Raw genomic sequence first — 25,123 nt, forward strand, 5'->3', positions numbered from 1 at the left:
CTGAGTGCTTTTTAGGCACCTCGCTTTTTGGGTAAGTGGTGTGGAGTCGTCACTTATTTTTTATACAAAAAAATTAAGAAAAAAAAATATATAAAAAAAAATGACTGAATTGTTTCCTTTCATTGATTGAATAAAAAAAAATACATGTTTGAAAAATTGAAAACTACATGGCTTTGGGTCCTATTTACAATCTACCAAAAATACATGGCTTTTTGTTCTAGTTACAATCCACCCAAAATGAAAAAGCAAAGATAAGACCTAGGTCTACCTATTCAAAGACACTAAATTCGAAGGCTAGGTAACAGAATGGGAAGGTGTTAGGCACCCATTCCGTCGAGAGAAAGTCTGGTCTTCTAATCTCTTGTGACCTATGTATCCCATTTATACATGAGATGAATGATATGTTGTACATGTGAAACAAACTAAATCACACAAATTTATTTATGAATGCATCCTCTTCTTTGTTTTTTTAAAAAATTCAGATTTGTTGTTGTGAGTAGAAAAAAAAATTGAATTTGGTTTATAAAAAATCTTAGAAAAAATGGTTTTGGTTTTATAAAAGATCATATTTGTTTTTGTGAAAAAAAAAAAAATTGCGTATATAAAAAAATTAAATCTGTTTTTGTATGTTCAAAAAATATGAAAATGATTTATTTTTTTTTTGAGAAGAGAATTTCATTCATGAAATAAATTCATGCTAAATGTATTAGATAAAACAAACACAACAAACACAATCATGCATGAATTTTTTCTTTATTTCAAAATCCGCATATGTCCAAAAACATCAGATTTGTATTTGATAAAGATACAAATCAGTTTGTATTTAAAAAAAAAAAAAAAAAAATATTCAAATTTGCATCTAACGAAGATGCAGATCAGTTTTTAATTTGAGGAAAATTTAGATCTACCTTTAAGGAAGATGTAGATCCGGTTATGTTTTGAGAAAAATTCAGATCTACATCTAAGGAAGATGTAGATCAGTTTTTGTTTTAAGAAAATTTCAGATCTACATCTAAGGAAGATGTAGATCCGTTTTTGTTTTAAGAAAAATTCAGATCTATATCTAAGGAAGATGTAGATCCATTTTTGTTTTAAGAAAAATTCAGATCTACATCTAAGGAAGATGTAGATCCATTTTTGTTTTGAAGAAAAAGATATGTTGACATGTAGATTTTTGAAAATAAGAAAGAGATCACAACAATAATAAAAGAATTAAGAACATGCTTTGGCAAAATAAATCAGCAATTCATGTTATGGATACTTGAGTCAACTAAACTAAAAAAAAAAAAAAAAAGGCATGCATCGTCACAATAAGAGAAGCATTAAGAAAAGAAAAATGTAATCAGAAACAACCTCTTGCATGGAGCACTTCTTCTTCTTGAGAGGATGTTTTAGGGTTCAAAGAAATTTGTTCAATTATCTTTGAAACCTAAAAACCCTAGTTTAAGAGAGAATACCAGAAAAGAGGGGTGAGAAATTTGAGAGTGTGAAAAGATGTCTCTCCTAGAGCGTAAAAGAATGTGCTGAATTTTGGGATCCAATCCCTATTTATAGAGACTGGAATGCTTAAAAAATAAGCAACCATGGGTAGAATGCAAATCGAGACGTTCTTTTTGCGAAAAGTCGAAAAGGGTGTGCCTTATCAGCACTCGAGGAGAATTGGGCCAAATCCCAAAAGAGGGCAATTCGGAACTTTTAAAAGTGCTGATCGACACTCTAAAAGTGCCGAATGGTAATCTTGGGTGCTGATCGCACTTCCATGTTCGGGTGCGTTTTGGACTCCTTTTTTAGGTTTCCTTGAGCTAGTCCTTGCACTTAGACGTGTTTTCTATCTGTATTCTAAGATTTTTATCTCTTTTCTAGATAATTCAGGTCTTTTCAGGGAAAATTATCTTGTAGATAAATATCCTAAAATAAATTTTGATAAAGTTTAGATTATCCACAATTTTATTGTTATCCAATTATCCCTTTTATTCCTATGCAAGGAACCCTATTTTAGACACTAATTGTCAACCAATCACAAGGTTATTTAATTAATTTTAATTGTTTAACCAATCAAAATTAATTTAAATCAATCTTGCGTGGTTGACTCTACCTAGACACAATGCATGCTGACCGTGCAAACTTGATCATGTGTTATCTTTCAATCCGACGGTCCTATTTGGAAACCGAACACACTGTTGTGAAGATCATTTTTATGACATGCAATGAATGAATTAATGCATGTAATGCAATCGTGATTTTTTGGGTACATGAATTGTCATTCCAGTCATCTTCCTTGATTAAATCATAGGTGCAAAATTGAGTGTCTACAAAGTTAACTAACTAAGGAATGTTTTGTCATTTGTAGGAAAATAAAAAGATAAAATCAAGCATCATTTGGACCCTGAGTTCATCGACGAGAAGATCTCCTTGGGCCACTCCTAGAAGAATGACCTTCTGTATGGCCTTGTGGTTCCTGATCTGCATGAGTTTGAGGCCCAGGCTGCCTATCATGAAATTTAAAATTCTTGATCCTTTCTTCCAAAACCCTTACATTAGCATAGGCATTAGCTAGCTAACTGGTCTACAATATTTCAGAAATTCAAAAGACAATTGAATGAAAGGATTACTTCCTACCCATTGCACTTCATTCGTCATGTATTGAGAAGATTGGATGTGTGCAACCTGTTGCAAACCTTCGATCATTCTCATACTCTCCTCCACAAGGTTAACACTAATATAAGACATGAAAGCAAAGTTCATAAGCAAGCAAGAAAATGAGAAGTTCGATACATGAAGCAAGAAGTTCAAGATATACTAGGCCACCCTAAGTAACATTCTAGGCATATTTAGGCCGATCCAAGTTCACAACACTGAAAGACGCATTAGGATTCATTGTTTCATATTGCCATGCTGAAAAGTTAGGATATCTCTCCATAAAGAAGCATAAGGACCATCAACATTGCTAGGTGGAGGAGAATTAGTCCTACCCTGAAAAGAGCCCTCCACTCCATGGGTTGAAGTTTACAAATAAATAACATTAAGATATTTTCAGAAATGGCAAGAATTCGAAAAATGATACAAACTGATTCAAGAAAACAAAAAGCTCACTGATGCTCCAGAATTATTGGTAAAACAACCTTACAAATGATTTTGGACAAATTCAAAATAGTCTCCAGGCATCCCAAGATTCATATGGCCAACTCATGCGTTGGCTACTTCATTATCAATTAAAAGGCTAGCCAACCAAACTGAATGTAGAAACAACAGAAATGGGAGTTGCCACCTAGTTTTTGCAATGGTCTAGGAACCATATATATAGTGTCCTCTCGAGAAAGGACCATTGATCTTACTACCAAAGATATGAGTTTGGAGTTAAGGTATGGTCTTGGGAAGGTGTTAGGCACCCAAAACCACCCAACCCGATGGTTGGCTTTCTCTCATTATGCCTTATGTCTTAACCCTATGAAAGGCTCACTTAATATTGTTATCTAACTCACACACATACACTAACATACTCCTAAAAAATCAACATGGCATCAACCATCCCAAAAGAACTAATCATACATCTATCATGGCAATCAACCAAAGCCTAGCATTCATCTAATCAAGCATCTCATCAACTCATAGACCCTAACATGCATCTAGCATGGCATCTCCTAACATACATCTACCATACATGTCAACCAACCTAGCATCCATCTAGCATGGCGTGGCATAAACCCTAGCATGTTACTATCACCATATCCCATCAAGGCGAAAACATAGGCATGGCAAGCAAACATAGATCATCACATGTATTCCAAGCTTTTAGACATGAAATCAAAGATCAAACAAACACATTACATCATTAAAATGCATGTTCATACCAATGCATGACTTACCTCACTTACCTTGCAACAACTTAGCACCTATGGCATTATGCATGAGCATGTGAATGCATACTCATGGCATCAAACAAGGAAAACACAAGATAAACCCTAATTCTAACATGTAAAAAGCAAACAAGCAAACAAAGATGTGAAACAGGGACTTAGAACCATAAATATAGGAAAAAGGATCTAAAACAAAGGTATACATGTGAAAGCAGAAGCAAAAATGGACAAAACAAAATTAGGGTTTCTAGGCTAGTTCATGCGCATGCATGAACAATCCTTCATACGCATAATCAAGCCTACGTGTGTAGGAAATATTATGTGCACGTGGGTCCCAAAAACCCTAAAAATGCAGCAGATATAACAGATCTTCAAAAAGAGAATTTAAACAACCTAACATGCTTTTAAAACATACAATTACATAAACCTATGCTATATAAACATATTAAAACAAAGAAAATAAAGCGAACAGAAAGATTAAAGCAAAAAAGGAAAAGAAAAGTTTAGACTAGATACCTCAAACAAAAGCTCTTCAAGCTTGATTTTTGACTGTTTTTGTCAATCAAATCTATTCATAATTCAATAAAAGAGTGATTAGTAATCTTAAACTCAAAAGTTTAAGGCCAAAAAAGGCCCTAATAATAAAAAAAATGACTTTAAGGATGTTTTGTGAAAAACTCCCACTTTGATTCACTATTTCTAGTAAATCTTAGTGTTTTCCTGTGGGATTTCTGTGTGTTTTGAAAATATACCATGCAAGGCTACTTATAGTGTGAAAATAGGGGTTTGGAATGACTCTTAGATGATGTGGGATTCATTCCAAACCTTGACATTAATGCAGAAAACTTGCCTTGTTTAGTATCTAGAATTTGCTATGCGTGCGCAAGATCGTGCCTGCGTGTGTATGCAGAAGTAGCGTGCGCAAGCTGATTCTTGCGTGTGCATAGGGAGGGTTTCCTTGGCTTTACTTTTCAAAAAAAAGTATTTGTTCATTAAAAGTTATATTTTTCATTTTAACATTTCTCAAGTCAATTTAACATCTGATTGAGCCCTAAACCAACCTTGGGTCTTAGAATTCAGCATCATTGGGGAACGAGGGCCCGAGTCATAAGAGGTACAATGCGGTGTCTACACTAAAGGACAAAGATTGATAGGAATCACTTCAGGAGGATATGCATGATAAACCTATGGAACAACTCTGTTTCCAAGATACCAATACCTCCCATGGCCACCTTCAAACAAGATCTGACGTTCATTCAATTGGAAGGAAACTGCACACTCAGGACGACCCTTACATCGTTCCCAAGGATCCAAGTTCATCTACAATTCACAAAGATTTCAAAAATTTAAAAGACATCCCACATGCAATAAACCAAAGGAAATTTTCACCAACAAGACTAAATGAAAATGAAACTCACATCTTCAATGGTTAAGTCATCAATGACCAACCTCTAAGCTCTTAATGAGTGTTTTGGGGGTGTTGACTAGTGATTCTTACCCACCCAACGAAGTAACCTTGGAAAATCCTCTGCAATATTCTCCACAAGCTTTGGCCCAACCCCAAAATATTCATACATCCAAACCTACAAAAAGGCAACCAACAACAACAACACAAATAACCTTTTGCAAAAATGCACAAAATCAAAAATTAAATCTTACCAGCCATACAAACAATGCACCTCCTATACTTGAAAGACTACGCCAAGAAATTTGGTTCATATAGTGTAGTAGAGTAGCATAAGCTAGGGCTATCCACAAGTTAGGTCGGATTGGGTTTGGGCTCAACCCGCATTTGACCCGACCTAGTCAGGTGAAGCAGCTATTGACCCGCCGTTGACTGAAAGACTAGTTGGATTGGGCGAATCAGACCTTCAACGAGTGGCGGGCTAGTTGATCAGAGTCAGAGTTTTGAGAAAACGGTAGAAAACGACGAGAAAATGGTGAGATTTTGCCAGATCTAGCGGAAATCTCATCGGATTAGATGATATTTCACCAAATCCGATTGAAATCTCACCGAATCTACCTAATATCTCACCAAAATTTGGGGTTTTTTAGTCAGGATCTAGAAATTTTTTGCCAAAATCTGGGTATTTTTCACTTGAATCTAGAAATTTTCCACTGGAAATTCTTAGTACATTAGTTGGTTTAGGTTTTTCATATTTTGGGGGAGGGAATCGAAACCAACCTGCCGAAGTGAGTTTCTAGTGGTAAAGGCCTGCCATTGACTGCCGAAGATATCGGGTAGGCCGGGGTTAGATCGGATCCAGTCAGTTTCTTTGGGTGGGTTAGGTCTTTGGATGGGTTTGGATAGCCCTAGCATAAGCCATGCCACCCCAATCATAATCCCGATGCGATCAACATCCCTCAAACTCCATAAATAGCGAAGACTCATAGTACTTCCCAAATTTGGACATAAAAGATTCCAAATCAAAAGAAGCATGAACATGAACATCCTGGTATCAGTGTCCACACGCCTGTACTTTTCAATGTTGATGAAATGCCATGTCAGAGACACATTATCACCATTGACTCTAGGTGGATTCACACCTAAATGATCTTTGACCTCAGTAGGTGAAATTGCATCATAACCTTCAATTCTCTTACCACCCAATTTCAAACCCGTAATAACAAAGAAATCATAAGGTGCTAGCATCACTTCACTAATACCCGAAAAATGGAAGGAACAAGTGCTATCCTAGAAACGTTCAAATAAAGCCACAATTAGTTGAAGATCCTTATACTCAGCGGTATCATATTCCCAAAGAGCTTGAAAAAATGTCTCAAAACCCACAGCATTGATAACTACTCTAATGTTAGGTGATAAAATGATCCAACTATTCTTGACCAATGGAAAATTACCACGACCTTTGAGATTCTACACCAAATACAAATGTCCCATATAAAACAATATAAATATAAATATATGTATTTATATATATATATATATATATATATATATATATTTATTTATTTATATATATCCAACCACAAAATTTTCCAATCATCATAATATCTACAAAAGAATGTCCAATTCCTCAAGGATGATCATTTCAAAAAAAATGTTGTCAACCAAAAAAATTTCCCATCACAAAAAGAGATTAAAAAATTACCCATGACAAATATCATTGTGCCAATAAAATGATCCCACAAGTCAAAAATCAGCATTGCCCAAATTTGACAATCAACAATTCGATATTTCAAAGCAAGAATTCCATAATAATGAGAAATTAAAAATCATCCAAAAATGCCGCAAACATCAATTCAAGCAAAAATAATTCAATACCTATGAGAAATTGAATTTCATCCAACAATGCTCAAAGAATAAACTAAAAATTCAAAAATCATCAACATTGTCCAAACTCGACAATCTCAAACAATTCAACAATTCAAAAATGCACTAAAAAATCAACATTTCCTTACAAAATAATTGTCACCTAAATCATACAATGTCCAAAATTCAAAGACAAGCTTTCCAAAAAAATTCCAAAAATTCAAAAATAAACAAATGATAGCAAGATGACAATATCCATCACAAATTTCCCAAACACCAAATTAAAAATTAACAAAATAATCAACAAGAACAAAAGATGAACTCAGTTTGAGGTCCTTGGTAGAAGAATGTGGAACATTCTTAAGTGGGTCTTGGAGAAGTCCCTCGTCATCATTCCATATAGCTAATGGTTCATATCTTTTCCCATGAAATGTGAGAAATTTACGAGGAACTTCAGGAGGAAGTGCCATTAAAGTCCAAGAGTGAAGATTTTCAAACATGAGTTTTCCAAAGACACCCAAAAAACTCAAAGATCTGAAGAGATTTTCAAGATGAAGGCAAAAATCAAGTATGGAAGTCTAGAGAAGTGATTTTTCAAGCAAGAAATGGTGTGGAGAAACAAGAGAGATAAAGCTTGTGAATAGTGATAATGGATGAAGAGAAGAGAGAAAATAACCAAAAAAAAAAAAAAAAAAAAGATGAAGAAGGGAGGGAGACCAAAATTCCGGCCTCCCCTCCCTCTCTACTCTAAATGATGAGTTAGCTCTAAGTTTCTTTGAGTTGACTTAGTCAAACTTGAGTTAACTCACCCAAGGAAAAAAAAGAAAGAAAAATTAAAAAAAGGAAAATTGTTTCCAAAATTTTTCAAAAACTATTCAAAATTAATGGCTTCAAGTTTATTGACATAGAAAAATTTGACAGAAATTGATCATGTTAAAAAAAAAAAAAAAAAGGTTGTTTCCAAATTTTTCAAAAAAAAGAAGAAGAAAAAGTGAAAAAATTTCCCACAATGACAAAATTGATTTACTTGGTAAAAAAGGGGAAAAGAAATGCTTCGCCTCGCCAAAATTAATCATCTTCATAAAAAATCACATTTGGTTCAATCTACCAAAAATCTAATTTGAAATATTTCTCATCTGTGCAGAGATTCCAGAACTAAAAATCCAATCATCCTTTCTTGTCTGTGCAGAGATTCTAGACCTGAAAGATTAATTAACACTTCTTGTCTGTGCAAAGATTCCAAACCAGAATGAATGATTAAGCATACAAAATCCAATGACTATTTCTCATCTGTTATAGAGATTCCAGACTTGAAAGAATGATTAAGCATATAGAATCCAATCACCATTTCTCCTCTGTTGTAGAGATTTCAAACTTGAAAGAAGATTAAGCATATGGAATCCAATCACCATTTCTCGTCTGTTGTAGAGGTTCCAGACTTGAAAGAATGATTAAGCATCCAGAATCCAATCACCATTTCTTGTTTGTTGCAGAGGTTCCAAACTTGAAAGAATGATTAAGCATACAGAATCCAATCACCATCTCTCATCTATTGTAGAGGTTCTAGATTTGAAAGAATGATTAAAATCCAGAATCCAATCACCATTTCTCCAGAATCCAGTCACCATTTCTCGTCTGTTGCAAAGGTTCCAGACTTGAAAGAATGATTAAGCATCATATGGACCTACGTGCTGATCATCACCATCGTACGGACTTACATGTCGATCATCACCATACGAACCTACGTGCCAATCATCACTATTCGGACTTACGCATCAACTCAACATCACTAAAATTGTAAACCGGTTTATCAGCATTCAAGCTTTACATAAGTTCACCACTCATCAAGCAGACTAGATGTCAACATTTCTCTTTTTTTTTTAAGATAATAAAACACTAATACTATGTCCCAAGATTCTAGATTCCAAGGCTAGGAAAGCTTTGAAAAATCAACCTTAATTAAATCATGGTTTCTAAAATTAGTGTCTTTTTCTAACATTGACATTCGCTTTTCAATCTCTGTCAATGACAGGCATTTTATAAACACTCAATTCTGCACCCATAATTTAACTTTAGGAGATTACCAAATAATCATTCTAAATACCCAAAAATCATGGTTGTATATTAGGCATTAAGTCATTCATTACACATCATGAAAATGATCTTGAGATTCTAACGATCCCAACGATACATTCGGTTTTCAAATCGGATGGTCAGATCGAAACATATCATAAGATCAAGTTTTAACGGTCTACATACATTCATTTGGGTGGAATTGATCACATGTAATTGATTGAAATTAACTTTGATTGGTTGACAATTAAAGCTAATTAAATGAATTTCTATGATTGGTAGTTTATTTTTGTTAAAATAAGATTGGTTGCATGGGAATAAAGGAAATAAGCTGATAATGTTAAAATTGGATTGATAACTAAGTTTTTAGGGTAATTATCTCTAAAATAATTATTTTAAAATTTTAATTATCAAATTAAAATGAAAATTATCTGGAACATAAGTCTAGAACACGTTCAAGTACAATTCTCAACTAAAAAATAAGGCCCAAAAGGAGTCCAAAATATGTAAAAAAAATGAAAGTTGGATGAAACTGCTGAAAGTGCCAATGAGCCCAAATACGTTTTATTCAGGCCAAAACTCATCAAGTCCAATTTTTCTGGTATAAAATCTGACCCAACTCATGTCTGTTGACTTCCAAAGCAACCTTAGCTTATTTTTTAAGCAGATACACCTTTATAAATAGAGGAGAAAGCCCAAAATTCAGCACCCCTCTCCCTTTAACGTAAAAGAAACTCTAGAAGTTTCACCTTAGGAATTCTTTTCTATTAAGCAAAAATTCTTTAGATGTTTGAGAGATTCATTCTCTCTGATTTCTAAAGTAATTCCCCCTTGTAGAATCCATTCATGCAAGTATTTTTTATATTTGTTTGCATAAACATGTATTTCTTTCTCTTGTCTCTTGTATGATCATGTCTATAATTTCTTTATTGCATGCTTTCTTTCAAGATCTAAATTCATATGATTAGTCTAGGGTTTTATTTGTTAACCAATTAACATGCGTAGATCTAGGGTTAAATCATTGCTTGAAATCTTAGATCTGCAAGAAATCTCATCATAAAAACACTCTTTTATTTTTCATACAAAAATAGATCTGAAATTTTGTGTGTAAGTGTTTCTATTATTTTATATCATAAAAATCAAGTCTGTATTTTTATTGCAATTGAAAAAATCATTCTTCCCATATCTTTAAAAAAACCATATTTGTATTCTCATTATAAAAAAAAAAAAAATCATTCTCTCTTAATCTCCAAAAAACCAAGTATGTATTTTCATTTAGAATTTCATTCTTTCTTATCTCCAAAAAAAAAAAAAAAGATTTGTATTTTCATTGAAAAATCTATTCTTGCACATCTCCAAAAAACTAGATCTGTATTTTCATTGGAAAAAACCATTCTTTCATATATCTAAAAAACTAGATCTGTATTTTCACTAAAAAATTCATTCTTTCTCATCATAAATAATAAAAAAAAAATTTGGAACTAAACTTTTAATCTTGATCTTCATTAAGCATTTTTTGCACTAAATAAGGTTGTAGATCTAGGATTTTAGAATAATTTTTAGCCCTAGATCTAGGAACATTAACATGGTACTTTTTTGCCTCTCATTAATATGTTGCATATGGGTACTTAGTTGATCATTTAGAGTCTAGAAGACCAGATTTTGTATAGGTAGAATGGGTGTCTAACACCTTTCCATTTTGTAACCTAACTCTTGAACCATAGGCCTTGGTTCTAGGTCAATGTTTTATCTTTTCTTGATAGATTGTAACTAGGAAACAAAGTCTTGTATCTTTTCTTTACTAGATTGTAAACTAGGAAACAAAGCTATGTATAGTTCTTTTTATCAAATTGTAATCATTCAAATTAAAGAAAATTCTTATTATTCAGGCATTATGTACTCTTTTATATAGTTTTCTTATTTTTTGTATAAAATAAGTGGAGACTCTATAAATCCCCAAAGAGCCACCAATGCCATCTTTTTTTGAGTGCTGGTCCTCACAAGAGGCCTTCCCAAGCTTGGATTTCCTCAAACTTAGTGTTTTTGAAAAGGTCTGGATGTCTAGTTTCCATAGTTCTAACCTTGCATGATTTGGAGTTATGGTCATCAAGATATTGCGTTTGGAAGGGAGGTGATGCAGTGTAGAAAATTTAATAGCACTATTTTTAAAAAATTAATTTCTCCCAATCCATGGTAGATATTGCCGAGCCTTTTTATTGAAAGTAGATGACACATCATAATTAAATCTAATTCAAGCAGATTGCTCTAATTTTTTCTAAATTGGTAAAGTTTATTGTGTGAAAATGCCCCAAAAACAGTTCTCTTTACCTGAAAATAATAATACATTTAACTAGGATTTTGGTATTTTTCTTGATATCCCATCCACTTTAATTTTGGCCTGTGAACTGTCATTAGAAGGGAATTTCATAATCTTTAAGATGGTCTAAATTTTACCTCGATCGGACAGTCGGATCAAAAAGTCTACATTTTGACCATTTTTTATTTAGAGTTTTGGTCAAAATTTACCATAAATGGCAAGTTTGGTTTTGGATTTTTTTGTTCCGTCATTTGATTAGGGTAAATAGGATTTAATAGGATTTTTTTCATACTATTCCCAAACTTTTGGTTTTCAAACTTATGGATTTCATCCTTTTTGAGATTTAAATAACTGTTTTGGCATGTTAATCGGAGCTGGACAAAATATAGTATCGACAATGCACTTCCTAAGCTTGAGATGGAATGCAAAATGTATGGTTTATTCTTTTCTAAAAATATATTTTGGTATAAAAGAATTGGTTTACTTTTATAGAGGCAAGTGTGACAAATTCATTATTCATATGGGTTTGAGCTAAACTTTTGGTTTGATGGAATTGGGGATGGGTGTGGATTTACCTTGAAAATCTAAATTTTCCCCCTCATATAAAAAATTTATTCAAATACTTTCTTAAATTTGAAGAAAAAACAAAAAGTAACCCAAAGAGGTAAAATTCCCTTTTTCCCCTATTAATCTCTTATTTCTGTAAGATTCATCACCAACTTTAACATTTAAATGGTGATTTTTCTTGAAGTATCTTACATGTGCTATTTGTATAGGTTTTCTTTTACATTCAAATTGTGAAGAAACTAACAACATGAGATAAGGAAGAAGAGGTTCTTTTGTTGACTCTTTTGAATTCAACATTTGTATAACTTTTTTTTTTTTTTTTGTCATTTTGGTAATGAGCTTTTAATACCTTATGTTTATTTTGTCTACTTTACGTAGTCCTAGTCCTTCATGTTTTCTATCTAAGGCTTCCTTGTGTATCAAGCAATCAAATAAGTGTAGTTCCAACACCTAAACACTATTAAAAGTCCATCAACAAGAGTTGCATTTGTTGAATCTTTTGAATTCAGCAGTGGGCTATTTAATCCCACATTAAAAAGGAGAGAGCCTCTTTTATTCTTTTTAAGTATGGTGATTAATGGGCTAATATGTTTAATTCCGATATTAGGCTAAATACATGCGCAAGGGGAAAGTGAAGGGAGGAGGTGTCAAAAATGGGAATGAATCAGCCTCTTAGATCCTCCTACTTGACAACCCATCCAAAATAATTACCATATCCGTTGGTAAGTAAATGACCCGAATTAATACTCCATTTTTATAATGGAAAATGAAGAGCCATTAACCCACTTAATGGACTAGCCGTTTGAGCCTTTTCATTCTTCAAAATCTTATTATCACATCCATTAATTGTGTAACTCCAACCCATTAGATTTATGTTTGCAATTAATCTTGTAACACCCACTACATCAAATTTATGGACCTAATGAATCAGATTAATTTAAGTAATAATTTCGTGAAGCCCATTGAGCTTATAAATAGACTCATTTAGACTCATTCCAATGTACACCAAAAAATCCAATAATTGCAAGCATTCTTATACACTAAAAAAATAGAAAGGTTCTTGGCAAAGAAGAGTGTTTTTCCGGTGGAGTTTTGGGCTTGAACATTTAGTGCAGAGGTTGTTCTAGCCATACAACATTTGTTGAACTATTGTATCTTGGGGGATACAAGTCAAAGAAGGTCGGCACTGTTTACATAGATTAGCCAACCAAGGGTTTGAATCTCCTTAATGAGAGTGAGTGTCATGCCTCGGTCCAAATAGTGTTGTGCATTTTCTAATCTCAAATAAATAATATTCAGAAGTATTATTCAGTATCTCTTTGTGTTATTTCCATTATTATTGTGTTTACACTATCAATTTTAAGGAGATTCAACACATGGAGCCTACACAAGAGAAACCGATTGAGAACGTTGGAGATCTCAACAAGCCCTTTCGCTTTAAGGGAGCCCACTTCAAGAGGTGGAACGGAAAAGTCCTATTCTATTTGAGTCTTCTCAAAGTTGCCTACATCCTCACTAGCAAGAATCCTTTCAAGGTTTCTACTGATGAGATGAGTGATGAAGAGCTTCGTCTCCATCAAGAAAGAATAGATAAGTATACAAAAGAAGAATACAATTTTCACTTTTATCTTTTGAACTGTCTTACCAATCATTTCTATGATTATTATGATACAACTTATAATTCTGCCAAGAAAATTAGGAAAGCTTTACAAAGCAAGTACGATACCGAGGAGGCTGATGCAAAGAAGTATGCTACTAGTAGATTTTTCCGTTACCAAATGGTGGGTGGAAAATCAGTGGTGGATCAAGCACAAGACTTCCAGATGATTGTGGCGGAATTGAGATCCAAAGGCATAAAGATTGGATATAATCTAGTGGTAGCTGGCATAGTTGATAAACTACCACAATCTTGGAGTGAGTTCCAAAAAACTTTGTGGCACAAACAAATTGAGACATCCTTGGAGACTTTGATCACATGCATCCGTGTGGGCTAGAGGACAAGATGCACTCATAATACAAGAGAGCAATGGTAATTCCACCACAAAGGTAAACCTTATTTTTGCCAAGAATAATATGCTTAAAAATCATTTTCCTATAAATGGTCAATTGAAGCATAAAAAGTAAGTTTTCAAAAATTATAATAGACCTCGAGAAAGGGGAAACCCAAATAAAAATAACAATAAGAACCAAGGACCCCCTTCACAAGATCAATTTAATAGATCTTGTTTTGTCTATGGCAAGAGTGAGAATATTGCTCGATTTTGCACATTTCGGAAACGTGAATATATCCCGAAGGTTAACGTAACTGAAGAGCCTTTAGTGGCTATAATTACAGACATCAATATGGTGCAATATGTTGAAGGGTGGTGGGCAAATTCTAGTACTAATAGGCACGTCTTCTATGACAAAGATTGGCTCAAGTTGTACACTCCATTTGAAGAAGAAAAAACAATTATGTTTGGTGACTCTAGCAAAACCAAGGTTCTTGAGAGTGGTGAGGACGATTTGAAATTCACTTCTAGATGTGTGCTAACATTGAAAGATGTGCTTTACACTCCGTCCATGAAAAAGAATTTGATGTCAAGCTTTTTGCTTAACAAGGCTGGCTTCGAGCAGACTATGGAATTTGATAATTATGTAATCACTAAAAAGGGATTATTTGTGGGCAAGGGTTATACTTGTGATGTAATATTTAAATTAAATGTTGAGAACAAAAAAGCATCCACCAGTTCAGTTTATATGCTTTCTTCTATTAATTTTTAGCATGCTTGTTTGTTTCATATAAATAGTAGATATATAGGAATCATGAGTAGTTTAGGATTAATTCCAAGACTGTGAAAAGATTTTGAAAAATGTGAAACTTGTAGTCAAGCTATGATTACAAAAAGGCCTAATAAAATTGTTGTAAGAAATAAGGAATTGCTTGAGTTAATTCACTTTGATTTATGTGAATTTGAGAGAATTTTAACTCACGGAGGAAATCAATATATTATCACTTTTATTGATGATTTTTCAAAATATACAACTGTTTATTTGTCAAAAAATAAAATTGATGCTTTTGAAAAATTTCAAGATTTTTTAAAAGAAGTTGAAAATCAATTCGGTAGAAAAATAAAAAGAATAAGAAGTGATAGAGGCCATGAGTGTGAATCAAGTGCATTAAACTCATTTGTTCATTTTTTGAAAATCATCCATGACTGCACCATATTCACCTGCTTCTAATGGTGTGGTTGAAAGAAAAAATAGAACTCTAATTGTGTTAACAAATGCCATGTTAATTGAATCTAGTGCACCTTTACATTTTTCGGGTGCAGCCACTTTAATTGCATGTCATGTTTCGAATAGGATGCCACATAAAAAGTCACATACCACACATTTGAGATGTGGAAAGGACATAAGCCAAATTTAGAATATTTGAGAGTATGGGGTTGTCTTGCTTATGTAAGGCTCACTAACCCTAAAATACCAAAATTAGGTATAAGAGCTACTACCTGTGCTTTTCTTGGTTATGTGATTAATAGTGCAGCCTATAGATTTTTTAATCTTGAAAAAAAAAATTTTGAATCTGGTGATATAATTTTTCATGAAGAAAGATTTCCTTTTATATTGGAAAATAGTGGGGGTGAAGAAAATATTTTATCACAACCTAGTTCTTCTATTTCTCTTTTACAAAATCAAGAAAATTTTGAAATGGAACCTAGAAGAAGTAAAAGAGCTAAAGTTGAAAAGGATTTTGGTCTTGATTATTATGTTTTTAACATTGAAGAAAATCTCTAATTTCTAATAAAACTTGATAATTAGTAGATCTTCCACTGGGTTGTAAGACCATAGGTTGTAAATGGGTCCTTAGAAAAAAGTTGAAACTATATGCATCAATAGATAAGTTTAAAGCTAGACTTGTTGCAAAAGGCTTTAAACAAAAAGCTGATCTTGATTTCTTTGGTACATTTTTTCTGGTAACAAGAATTACATCTACTAAATTCTTAATTGCTATTGCTGCAATTTTTATTTGAAAATTCATCAAATGGATGTAAAAATTGCTTTTCTAAATAGGGACCTAGAGAAAGAGATTTATATAGATCAACCCAAGGGCTTTGTAGAGCCTGGACAAGAAAGTAAGGTATGTAAACTAAATAAATCCCTATATGGCTTAAAACAGGCACCTAAATAGTGGCATGAAAAGTTTGATTCCTGCATGATTGAGAATGATTATAAATCAAATGAATGCGATAAATGTATTTATTCTAAATCTTGGAATAATTTACATGTTATTATTAGCCTCTATGTGGATGATATGTTGATTTTTTGCTCAGATGTGCATGCTATAAATAAGGAAAAAATATGCTTAAAAGCCATTTAGATATGAAAGATCTTGGTGAGGCTAATTTTTTTTTTGGGCATGAAAATTACAAAAACATGTGATGAAATATTTCTTGATCAATCACATTATGTTGAGAAAATATAATTTTCATGATCACAAAAGTGTAGCTACTCCTTTTGATTCTAGTTTTCATTTATTTCCTGTAAGTAGTGATGACGAGATTTTTAATTTAAGGGATTATGCATCATTGGTAGTTTGTGTTATGCTACTAATTGTACTAGACCTGACATTGTATATGCAGTAGGAGTGCTTAGCAGATTTACTAACAAGCTTAGTAGAGATCATTGGCTAGCTATTGAGCAAGTCATGAGATATTTAATTGTTACTGAAAGCTATGACTTATTTTATAAAAAGTACGCTACTGTGATTGAAACTTTTAGTGATGCCGATTGGAATACTTTGTCAGGTAATTCTCTCTCTACCACTAGTTAAATTTTTACCTAAGGTAGTGGTGATATTTGTTGAAAATCTAAAAAGCAAACAATAATTGCTAATTCAACAATGGAAGCTGAATTAATAGCATTAACTTCAGCTAGTGAAGAGGCAAATTGGCTTAGACATTTATTATATGAAATTCCACTTTGGAAAAAGCCAATTCCACCTATATTAATTTATTGTAATAATACTGCCACAATTTGTAAAGTTAAAAATCATTATTACAACGGTAAATCCAAACCTATAAGAAGAAAGAACAGTACTGTGCGATTTTATTTGAGTAGTGGTATTATAATTGTGGATTATTTTAACTCTAATAATAATCTTGCAAATCCATTTACCAAGGCCTTGGCAAAAGATAGGTTCTAGAATATATCGAGGGGGATGAGACTAATGTCCATGGATTCATGAGCCATGTATGAGGATACCCAACCCAAAGACCAGAGATCCTAAGAATTAGGTTCAATGGGAAAAATGAACCTATGATGGTCGTAAGAAATGCACTATTTATTTCTTTAATTATTTTGTTCTGTAAATAATTTTTTTAATTGTTCATCTCTATGATGTAAGTGCATTTATTCTGTAATGTGGAGAGGTTGAGTAAAAAAACTCTTAATGAAATTTTAGCTCGTATGAGTAGGGTGTCAAAATTACAGGAGCACCATTGACAAAATTTCACCTATGTGAGTGTAGGGGTGGGGCCGCTCCTTATGAGATTTGGACTTAATCTCAAATACACTCATGAAACTAGGATCAACACATGGCCGTAAAGTGCTAGCTATAAAAGCTCATGTCAACACCTAAGTTGTTATCTGTAAGCAGTGACGCTTAATTTCCCCAAAGCAGTCCTAGTTCAAGTCAATGACCACTACGACTCTGCAATTGAGATCGTTGTTTTACTAAGTGAAGGTTCAATGCAGAGCACACCTTCGTGATGCATAGTAACCCGTCTTTGCCTGGTAATCTCTCTTTAACTAATAAAATTTAATATTAAAATTTGTGGGGGATTGTTGGAGCATTTTAATATTAAAATGTTTAAATAGATTTATATGACAACATAAATGTAAAGATGTGAGAGTTAATGGAATGTTTAATCCCACATTGAAAAGGAGAGAGACTTTTTTATTCTTTTTAATTGTGGTGATTAATGGGTTAATTTGTATTGATTCAGATATTGGACTAAATACGTGCACAAGAAGGGAAGAGGTGTCAAAAATGGAAATGAATCAACCTCTTGGATCCTCCTACTTGATAGCACATTTAGAATAATTACCATATCCGTTGGTGAGTTAATGACCCGAATTAATACTCTGTTTTTATTATGAAAAATGAAGAGTCATTAACCCACTTAATGGACTAGCCGTTTAGGCCTTTTCATTATTCAAAAACTCATCTCATCCATTAATTGTGTAACTCCAGCCCATTAGATTGATGTCTAGCAATTAATCTTGTAACACCCACTACATTAGATTTATGGACCTAATTAATCGGATTAATTTGGGTAATAATTTCATGAGGCCCATTGAGCCTACAAATAGACTTATTCCAATGTACACCAAAAAATCCAACAATTGCAAGCATTCTTATACACTGAAAAAAAATAGAGTTAGCAAAGAAGGGTATTCTTTCTGGTGGAGCTTTAGGCTTGAACACTTTGTGTAGAGATTATTTTAATCATACGACATTTGTTGGGCTATCATATCCTAGGGGAGACAATTCAAAGAAGGCCTGCACCAGCTACATAGATTAGCCAACCAATGGCTTGAATATCCTTAAAGAGAGCGAGTGTTGCGCCTCAGTTTAAATAGTGTTGTGTATTTTCTAATCTTAAATAAATAATATTCAGAAGTATTATTCAGTTTCTCTTATGTTATTTCCATTATTATTTTGTTTGCACCATCACTTTCTTTTGCAATTTAGATGATGTGCTTTTAATACTCTCTCTCTCTCTCTCTCTCTCTCTCTCTCTGTGGCTGGGAGAACCGACACCAACGCAACTGAGAAGCCAATATATCGTCCTCAACTCACTCACATTGTCGCCCAACCCAATACTGTTGGATTTTATGGGTTTTGATTTTGTTTTTTAGGTTTTTGGATTTTCTATTTGCAGTTGTGATTTGGATTTAAATGGTAGGATTTATTTTATGCTAGGTTGAATGAGTTTAGATTGTGCACCACCTATGAACGGGTTAAATAACTTTTTAATAGGGTTTTTGGCTTCTTTTTTCTTATTTTATTTTATTTTATTTTAATGAGAAATAGAAAACCAACGTCAAATGAATTTTTGGGGTGTGAAAATACTTGGAAACTGTTTCTAAGAACAATTTCTTAAGACACACACACCAAAAAAAAAAAAAAAAAAAAAAACCCAAACTGATCCTTAGTTTTGCATTTTGCTTCTCATTTTTGCTAAAGTGCGTGGAACGCATTAAGTCTACATCGAACCGAACGGCTCAATCTGTCTCTTTATAGACTACTCCCCAAGTGATTCTCCACACAACCTAGATCATGCATCCATAAGTTTTATAGATCTCCTTCTATTTTTAAATGAACACAAAGCACCTAAGTAAAATATTAAAAATATTAGCTCTGGCTATGTAATCCTAAATGTCAATATTTTTGGTTTTAACACCTTAGCTCCCATTGCCAGCACAAAATTTCATCGTAACACTGTCACCAGGTACAGAATGTATTGACAAAAGGCTAGGGCTTTTTATAAAAGACTGAGAGCAACCCTTGCAAGCTCATCAGTCACCGAGCCCAACAAGGTTAGTCACACAATCCTTGATTCTTTTCTCCACTTTTGAAACTTTGAAATTCTTTTGTTTTTGTATTTCAAATTCACTTTCAAGCAAAAAATAAATAAAATTAAAGTACTTCAAATTCACTTTATTCTTCCCCTTTTGCCCTGTCTAGGTCTAGAGACATCTGCCCAGTAAAGAAGAAGCAAACGTAAAATACGACTAACATCCTTCGAATAAGTCCACATTACCCATAATCTTTATCAAATATTTTTCTATGAGATTCACTGAATCATTGAAATCAGTCAACACATTCTTACCACAAAAGATACTAGCAATCAACTGCATATTTCTGTGCTTTTTATTTTTTTTATTTTATCAAAACAAATCATCCGTGAGTCCTATCGCATTTAATTTGAAGAGGTTTAAGCAATTAATAAAAACATCCACAATCTTTCAGAATTGAGAGGGGGGAAGGCTTGCTACAACTAACATAACAAAATAGATTTATAACCTTAAAATCACTTCAATCCCTGTACTTCTAGATGAAGAGCAAGAGATGTAACTAATACCCCCATCATTCCAAATCCCAACATAGACTCCCTCAATCCGAATGGGCCATAAATATCTCGTTTGTAAACACCAGGAATTGCTCAACCAATTGAGTTACAAAGCTCTGGACAAAATCCCACCATCTTTGAAAGGTAAACTAGACAATCTTCATTTGCAAGGTAGACTAGACGAGTTTATAACGGTAAATATTGGCATATAGTACAGCTAATATGTGCCCAATATAAGAAGTTAAGAGAATCAGGGTTTCTATTCTGTTGTTAATCTTCCAAAAGTATCAATTCTTGTTTGCAAATATCAATGCAAAACACAAAAAGGGACAATTACAGATACCTCCAAACCATACGAGGTTGATAATATTAATGCAAAATACCAGCAGCATAAACCCAAAAGCCAATTTCACTCCCAAAAAAATAAGGAAAAAAAAAAGAAAGAAAGAAAGAGAGAAAGAAAGAAGAGACAAGGGTCTGATACTGCAATCAAGTTACACATGTACAATAGTATAGAAGCAAGGCTGCTTCATCAAGAAATAGGGGGAAGAAGCTAGAACATTCATGCACTCTGTTTCGTAGGTCTGATGACTCTTCACTCATACAATGCAAGTGCAAGAAAGATACATGAGCAAGCAACAGAAATAATCTTGAGTTGGTGAAATAGCAGAGCATTGCACATAGACGAAACCTTTAAAGCTGATCATGCTCAAAAGATGTCTTAAAGCATTTCATTACCCATGTTTATGTTCTTTGCCTCTCTATTATATTGCTGAATATGTACACAATATATTCAAGAAGAATATTGGTAATTTCATATACCATGATTAGATTGCAACAACAGACAGTACCACACCTTAATTGTGAAATATTTATTGCATGGTGAACCCTGTGAATTGTTACGACACATTAGAGTTATTTTTATTTTTTTATTTTTATTTTTTTATGAATAGGACATGAATAGAGTTCATTCCTAACCTTTTTTTTTCTTTTTTTTTTACCATGCCGCTTGAATAGAATCAAAATCAAAAGTGTAAAATTCCTAATAATTTAGCCTTTTATTATTTCACAAGTTCAGTACCATCTTGACTAGCCAAATCAATAACAAACTTCAAAGCATAAATTCAGGATATGTACAATTTGCATATGTTAGATACATTGTCATTATTTAAAAATACATGATTATCCTCACAATTCATTTCACCTTAAACAAGGTCAGGGTATTCATGAAAAAGAATGATGAACCAATACAAGAATCACTATCTTCTGTTTTGAATATCATAACCACTCGTTAACAATCTCTTCCACACAACAATATAAACATTAAAAAAATGTTTACAAAATCTTTCTAGATGACCATTACCAAAAACAACCAGATGCTTCCAAACATGAAACAAAATATCTCGCTAGATTTCTAGGTGTCACCTGATTCATCTACTAAACTACTTGCAACATTCAATTTAGGATATGAATGCGAGCTAGAATACTGATGCAGGAAAATACCATCCTCAGCATAAGCAAACTATGTTTGGGGCTCAACTAATAGGGAATGTTGTGAATACTATTCTAATAAACTAAAAGGGAGAATGTTTGATTGTGAGAAACAATATAATTTTCCAATGAACTCTAGCTCTACTACCACCTCCTCCCCTTGCATTTAATTCGTAGGTATATAACACAGAATTAAATTCTGGATTCCTCTTCTCTTTCAAGGGGGCATCCCAACAAAATAAAATGAGATGTGGGCATGATTCCATTAATAGGCATTGTTTTCAAGCACCAAACAGTATTATCCAACACTCAATCCAGGTAATGTACAACAAAGCCTAGAGATTTTACTAACTCCAACAAACAAAAGGTATCTCAAACAATTAAGAACACAAGTACTTAGCCAGAGTTGATGTAGGACAAGCTGCAGGACAAAAGACTCTAGGAGGGGGCCTTTATTTGGGAAACAAAGAAAAGGGATGGGACTTAGGAATTAGCACCTAGGGCTTGCTTGACCAACATCAAGCAGATGACATAGAAAAATAGATAACCTCCTCAGCATTAGCACAGAGAGCTGCTTGGAAGTTGGGAGTCAACACCAAGCATAAAAGGAACCCAAGAATCAGCACTTGTGCATGCTTGGAATCAGAGCCCCAAGCATTAGAATAAAACCCCCAAATTTTATAAATCCATAATTAACCAGTTACAATAGCAAACTTGAGACCCTTTAAATAGTCCCGAAATTACATCTTTTATGGACAGAAAATAAAACCATAACGAGACTACATAATATATGGAAATAACATTCAAATAACAGTCAAATCTCTCAGCATCAATCAGTGGCAATCGGCATCAATCACCATCAATCAAGTCCAACAAAATCAATCATATTGATAGGTCTGATTTGTTGTCTGCATCAAGATCCTAACTTTATTTAGATGCCAATAAGCTCTTCAACTGCATAGATTGGAGGAAATATCAAAAGAAATACACTTACTTCACAATCTAGGAAATATCAAAAGAAACACACTTACTAAACAGACTACAAAATTCTCAACATCAGTAAACATTGAGGAGCTATGTAGACATAAGACTTTATGAATCCCGACCGAACCAGGGTGTTAAAGCAATAAAGAAGAAAATTAGAAGCAGCCAGAAACTATAATTACCTAGCGAATATAGGTCATTCATATCCTAAGCCATTAAACATTAATGAAATGGACTAACCATTAAAATAAAAATAAAAAACTCTGGACAAATTAAAAATCATTAACTCAAGCATATAACTCCCAAAACCTTAAACCAAAACCTGCACACATTAATTTAAAAAAAAAAAAAAAAAATCATTCAAGCAACATGATCAGTATAACACAATAAGAGTTCAAATCTTAAAAATTATCTTTATAAAAAAAATTGCATATTCTCAAATAGTCACTATAATCCATAACCCAACTTACTAACCGTAGCATACAACTAACCAATAACATTCCATCATTTGCTTCTAGGAGCCACAAACAATTTATATAAAAAAAGCCACCTTATAACCATAGGCAAATTACCCACTCCCACTTAGTAAATACAGCATACAACTAACCAATGATTTTTTTATGAACATGTAGTTTCTTAACAGCCTAATAAAATTCAGTATGATAACGCATAGCTGGTCTTATAAAAAAAAAAAAAAAAAAAAAAAAAAAAAAAAAACCCACAAACCAACCAAGAGCCTTGTAGCTCAACAGGCACTTCCTGGTATTTCCAACTGAGACATCCAGGGAGGTTCAAATCCCATTATTGATTTATCAAATACCCATAAAAACACAACCCAACTACTAGCAAAAAGCAGATAACTTAACATTAAAACATGAAACATCAACAGTGGCATCATCATCATCACGATAGAAATAGAGAATAACAATAACAATTAATATACACACACTCCAAACCCAAGAAGAAAAAGAGAGTCTAGGACTCCTCGTTTAGGAATTTTTACTTCTTGTGGCTGCCACGGACGCCAGGGCGTGGTTTACTGGACTCAACAACATGGGAAGCGTGGAGATTGACGAGCTTGGAATCGTCAAAAGGAAGCTTAGGGTGCTTAGCATCATGGTGGATCTGCATGGACTTGAGATCCGGAGCTGTGATCTTGCAGTGAGGACACTCAAGCTTCGCATGGCCGCCTTTCTCAGATCCTGACCTATCAGCCCGACCAGCTTTTCCTCCTCCTCTGTTTGTGGTTGCGGCGTCAACTTTTGCTGCGATCTCCTTCGCTGTGTGCTTCTTTGGCTTCGCTTTTCCTGTCATGGTTTAAGAGAGAGAGAGAGAGAGAGAGAGATATGAAACCCTAGGTTTTTGATTTGGGATTGGGGGTAGAGATAGAGAGATTGGTAGAGAATCAATGGATTACAGATATATATAGTATGGGCATATAGAGAGAGAGAGACCCCGTGTGTGCCGTATCCGTATCCGTGTGTTTTGGTCTATAGGGGTTTGATTTGATGGGTTTGGGTTTATGAAAGAGCTCGGTGGACTTCGTCAGGTTTAGTTTTAGGTGCGGCCCAATTTCGTTTCATTTATTGCTCTAAATACAAGAATTTCAATCTATATGTCCAATTATCGTTCTTTTAACGTCATGTCAAGATACCAATTGATTTTTTAATATAAATACTCTAATCTCTTATTTACCGATAAAAGACTTTACTACTTAGAATACACACTTTTTTTGTTTCTTTATTTCATTCATATTTTCAATTTGATTCTCAAGTATTCACAACTTTCATTTTAGTCTATATTTTCATATTTGTTGCTATTTTGATCCATATTGTCATCCTACTTACAAAATAACATCTAATAAAAATTTATATATTATTTAACCACATAGGCATTTTCGTAAGTGAAATGATCACAATGACCAAAATCATAGCAGTTTTAAAAATATTAGAATTAAAATGAAAACTTATGGATGAAATTGAAAATATGATTAAAATATAGGGACCAAAAAAGTGTTTTTCCCTTCTTTTTTTTTAAAAAAAAAAATTTGAGAAATATGTTGATTATAGACACAACTTTTTCTCTATGTACCAGCCTGAACCAATGTTCTAGCCAAAATTTCGACATTCCAACTGAAATACATGTTCCAGACCAGAATGGATTTTTGGGATTTGTTGGAAATACTCGAATCTAATATGAAAAGGTCGTTTGAAAGTAGATTTGAATCTAAACATACCTTCATAATTGATGCATTAGCAAATTAGAATAAAGTATAGAAGGGAAAGAAGACTCTTGGATCTCCATTTGTTATTCGGTCAAACTAAAAGAGTAAAAGACTAAAAAGATAACTGTTATTTACTACTGTTTGTTGGAAAGAGATAAGATTTTAGTGAATAAGAGCATTCACAATAAGGTTGTTAAAATAGCTTCAAAGCTATTTTAGCAA

General features: G+C 33.3%; 1 protein-coding gene across 2 annotated transcripts in view; it reads right to left on the bottom strand.

Annotated features, from left to right (window-relative positions):
• LOC126691140 (protein METHYLENE BLUE SENSITIVITY 1) overlaps window positions 1-24,098 on the bottom strand; it is a 70,910-nt gene extending 46,812 nt beyond the window's left edge. The window contains exons 1-2 of one of the 2 annotated variants that reach the window (XM_050386212.1): window positions 23,681-24,098; window positions 22,320-22,647 (exon numbers count right to left, since the gene is read on the bottom strand). In XM_050386212.1, the coding sequence (XP_050242169.1) occupies window positions 22,644-22,647; window positions 23,681-23,991 (315 nt within the window). In that variant the 5' untranslated portion in view covers window positions 23,992-24,098 and the 3' untranslated portion in view covers window positions 22,320-22,643. Of the gene's footprint in view, window positions 1-22,319; window positions 22,648-23,680 lie in introns of those variants that run through there. The other variant, XR_007644790.1, reaches the window with a different exon arrangement.
• Between the last annotated feature and the right edge of the window lie 1,025 nt (window positions 24,099-25,123).

Source organism: Quercus robur, chromosome 1, assembly GCF_932294415.1.
Source record: "Quercus robur chromosome 1, dhQueRobu3.1, whole genome shotgun sequence".
Lineage (NCBI taxonomy): Eukaryota > Viridiplantae > Streptophyta > Magnoliopsida > Fagales > Fagaceae > Quercus > Quercus robur.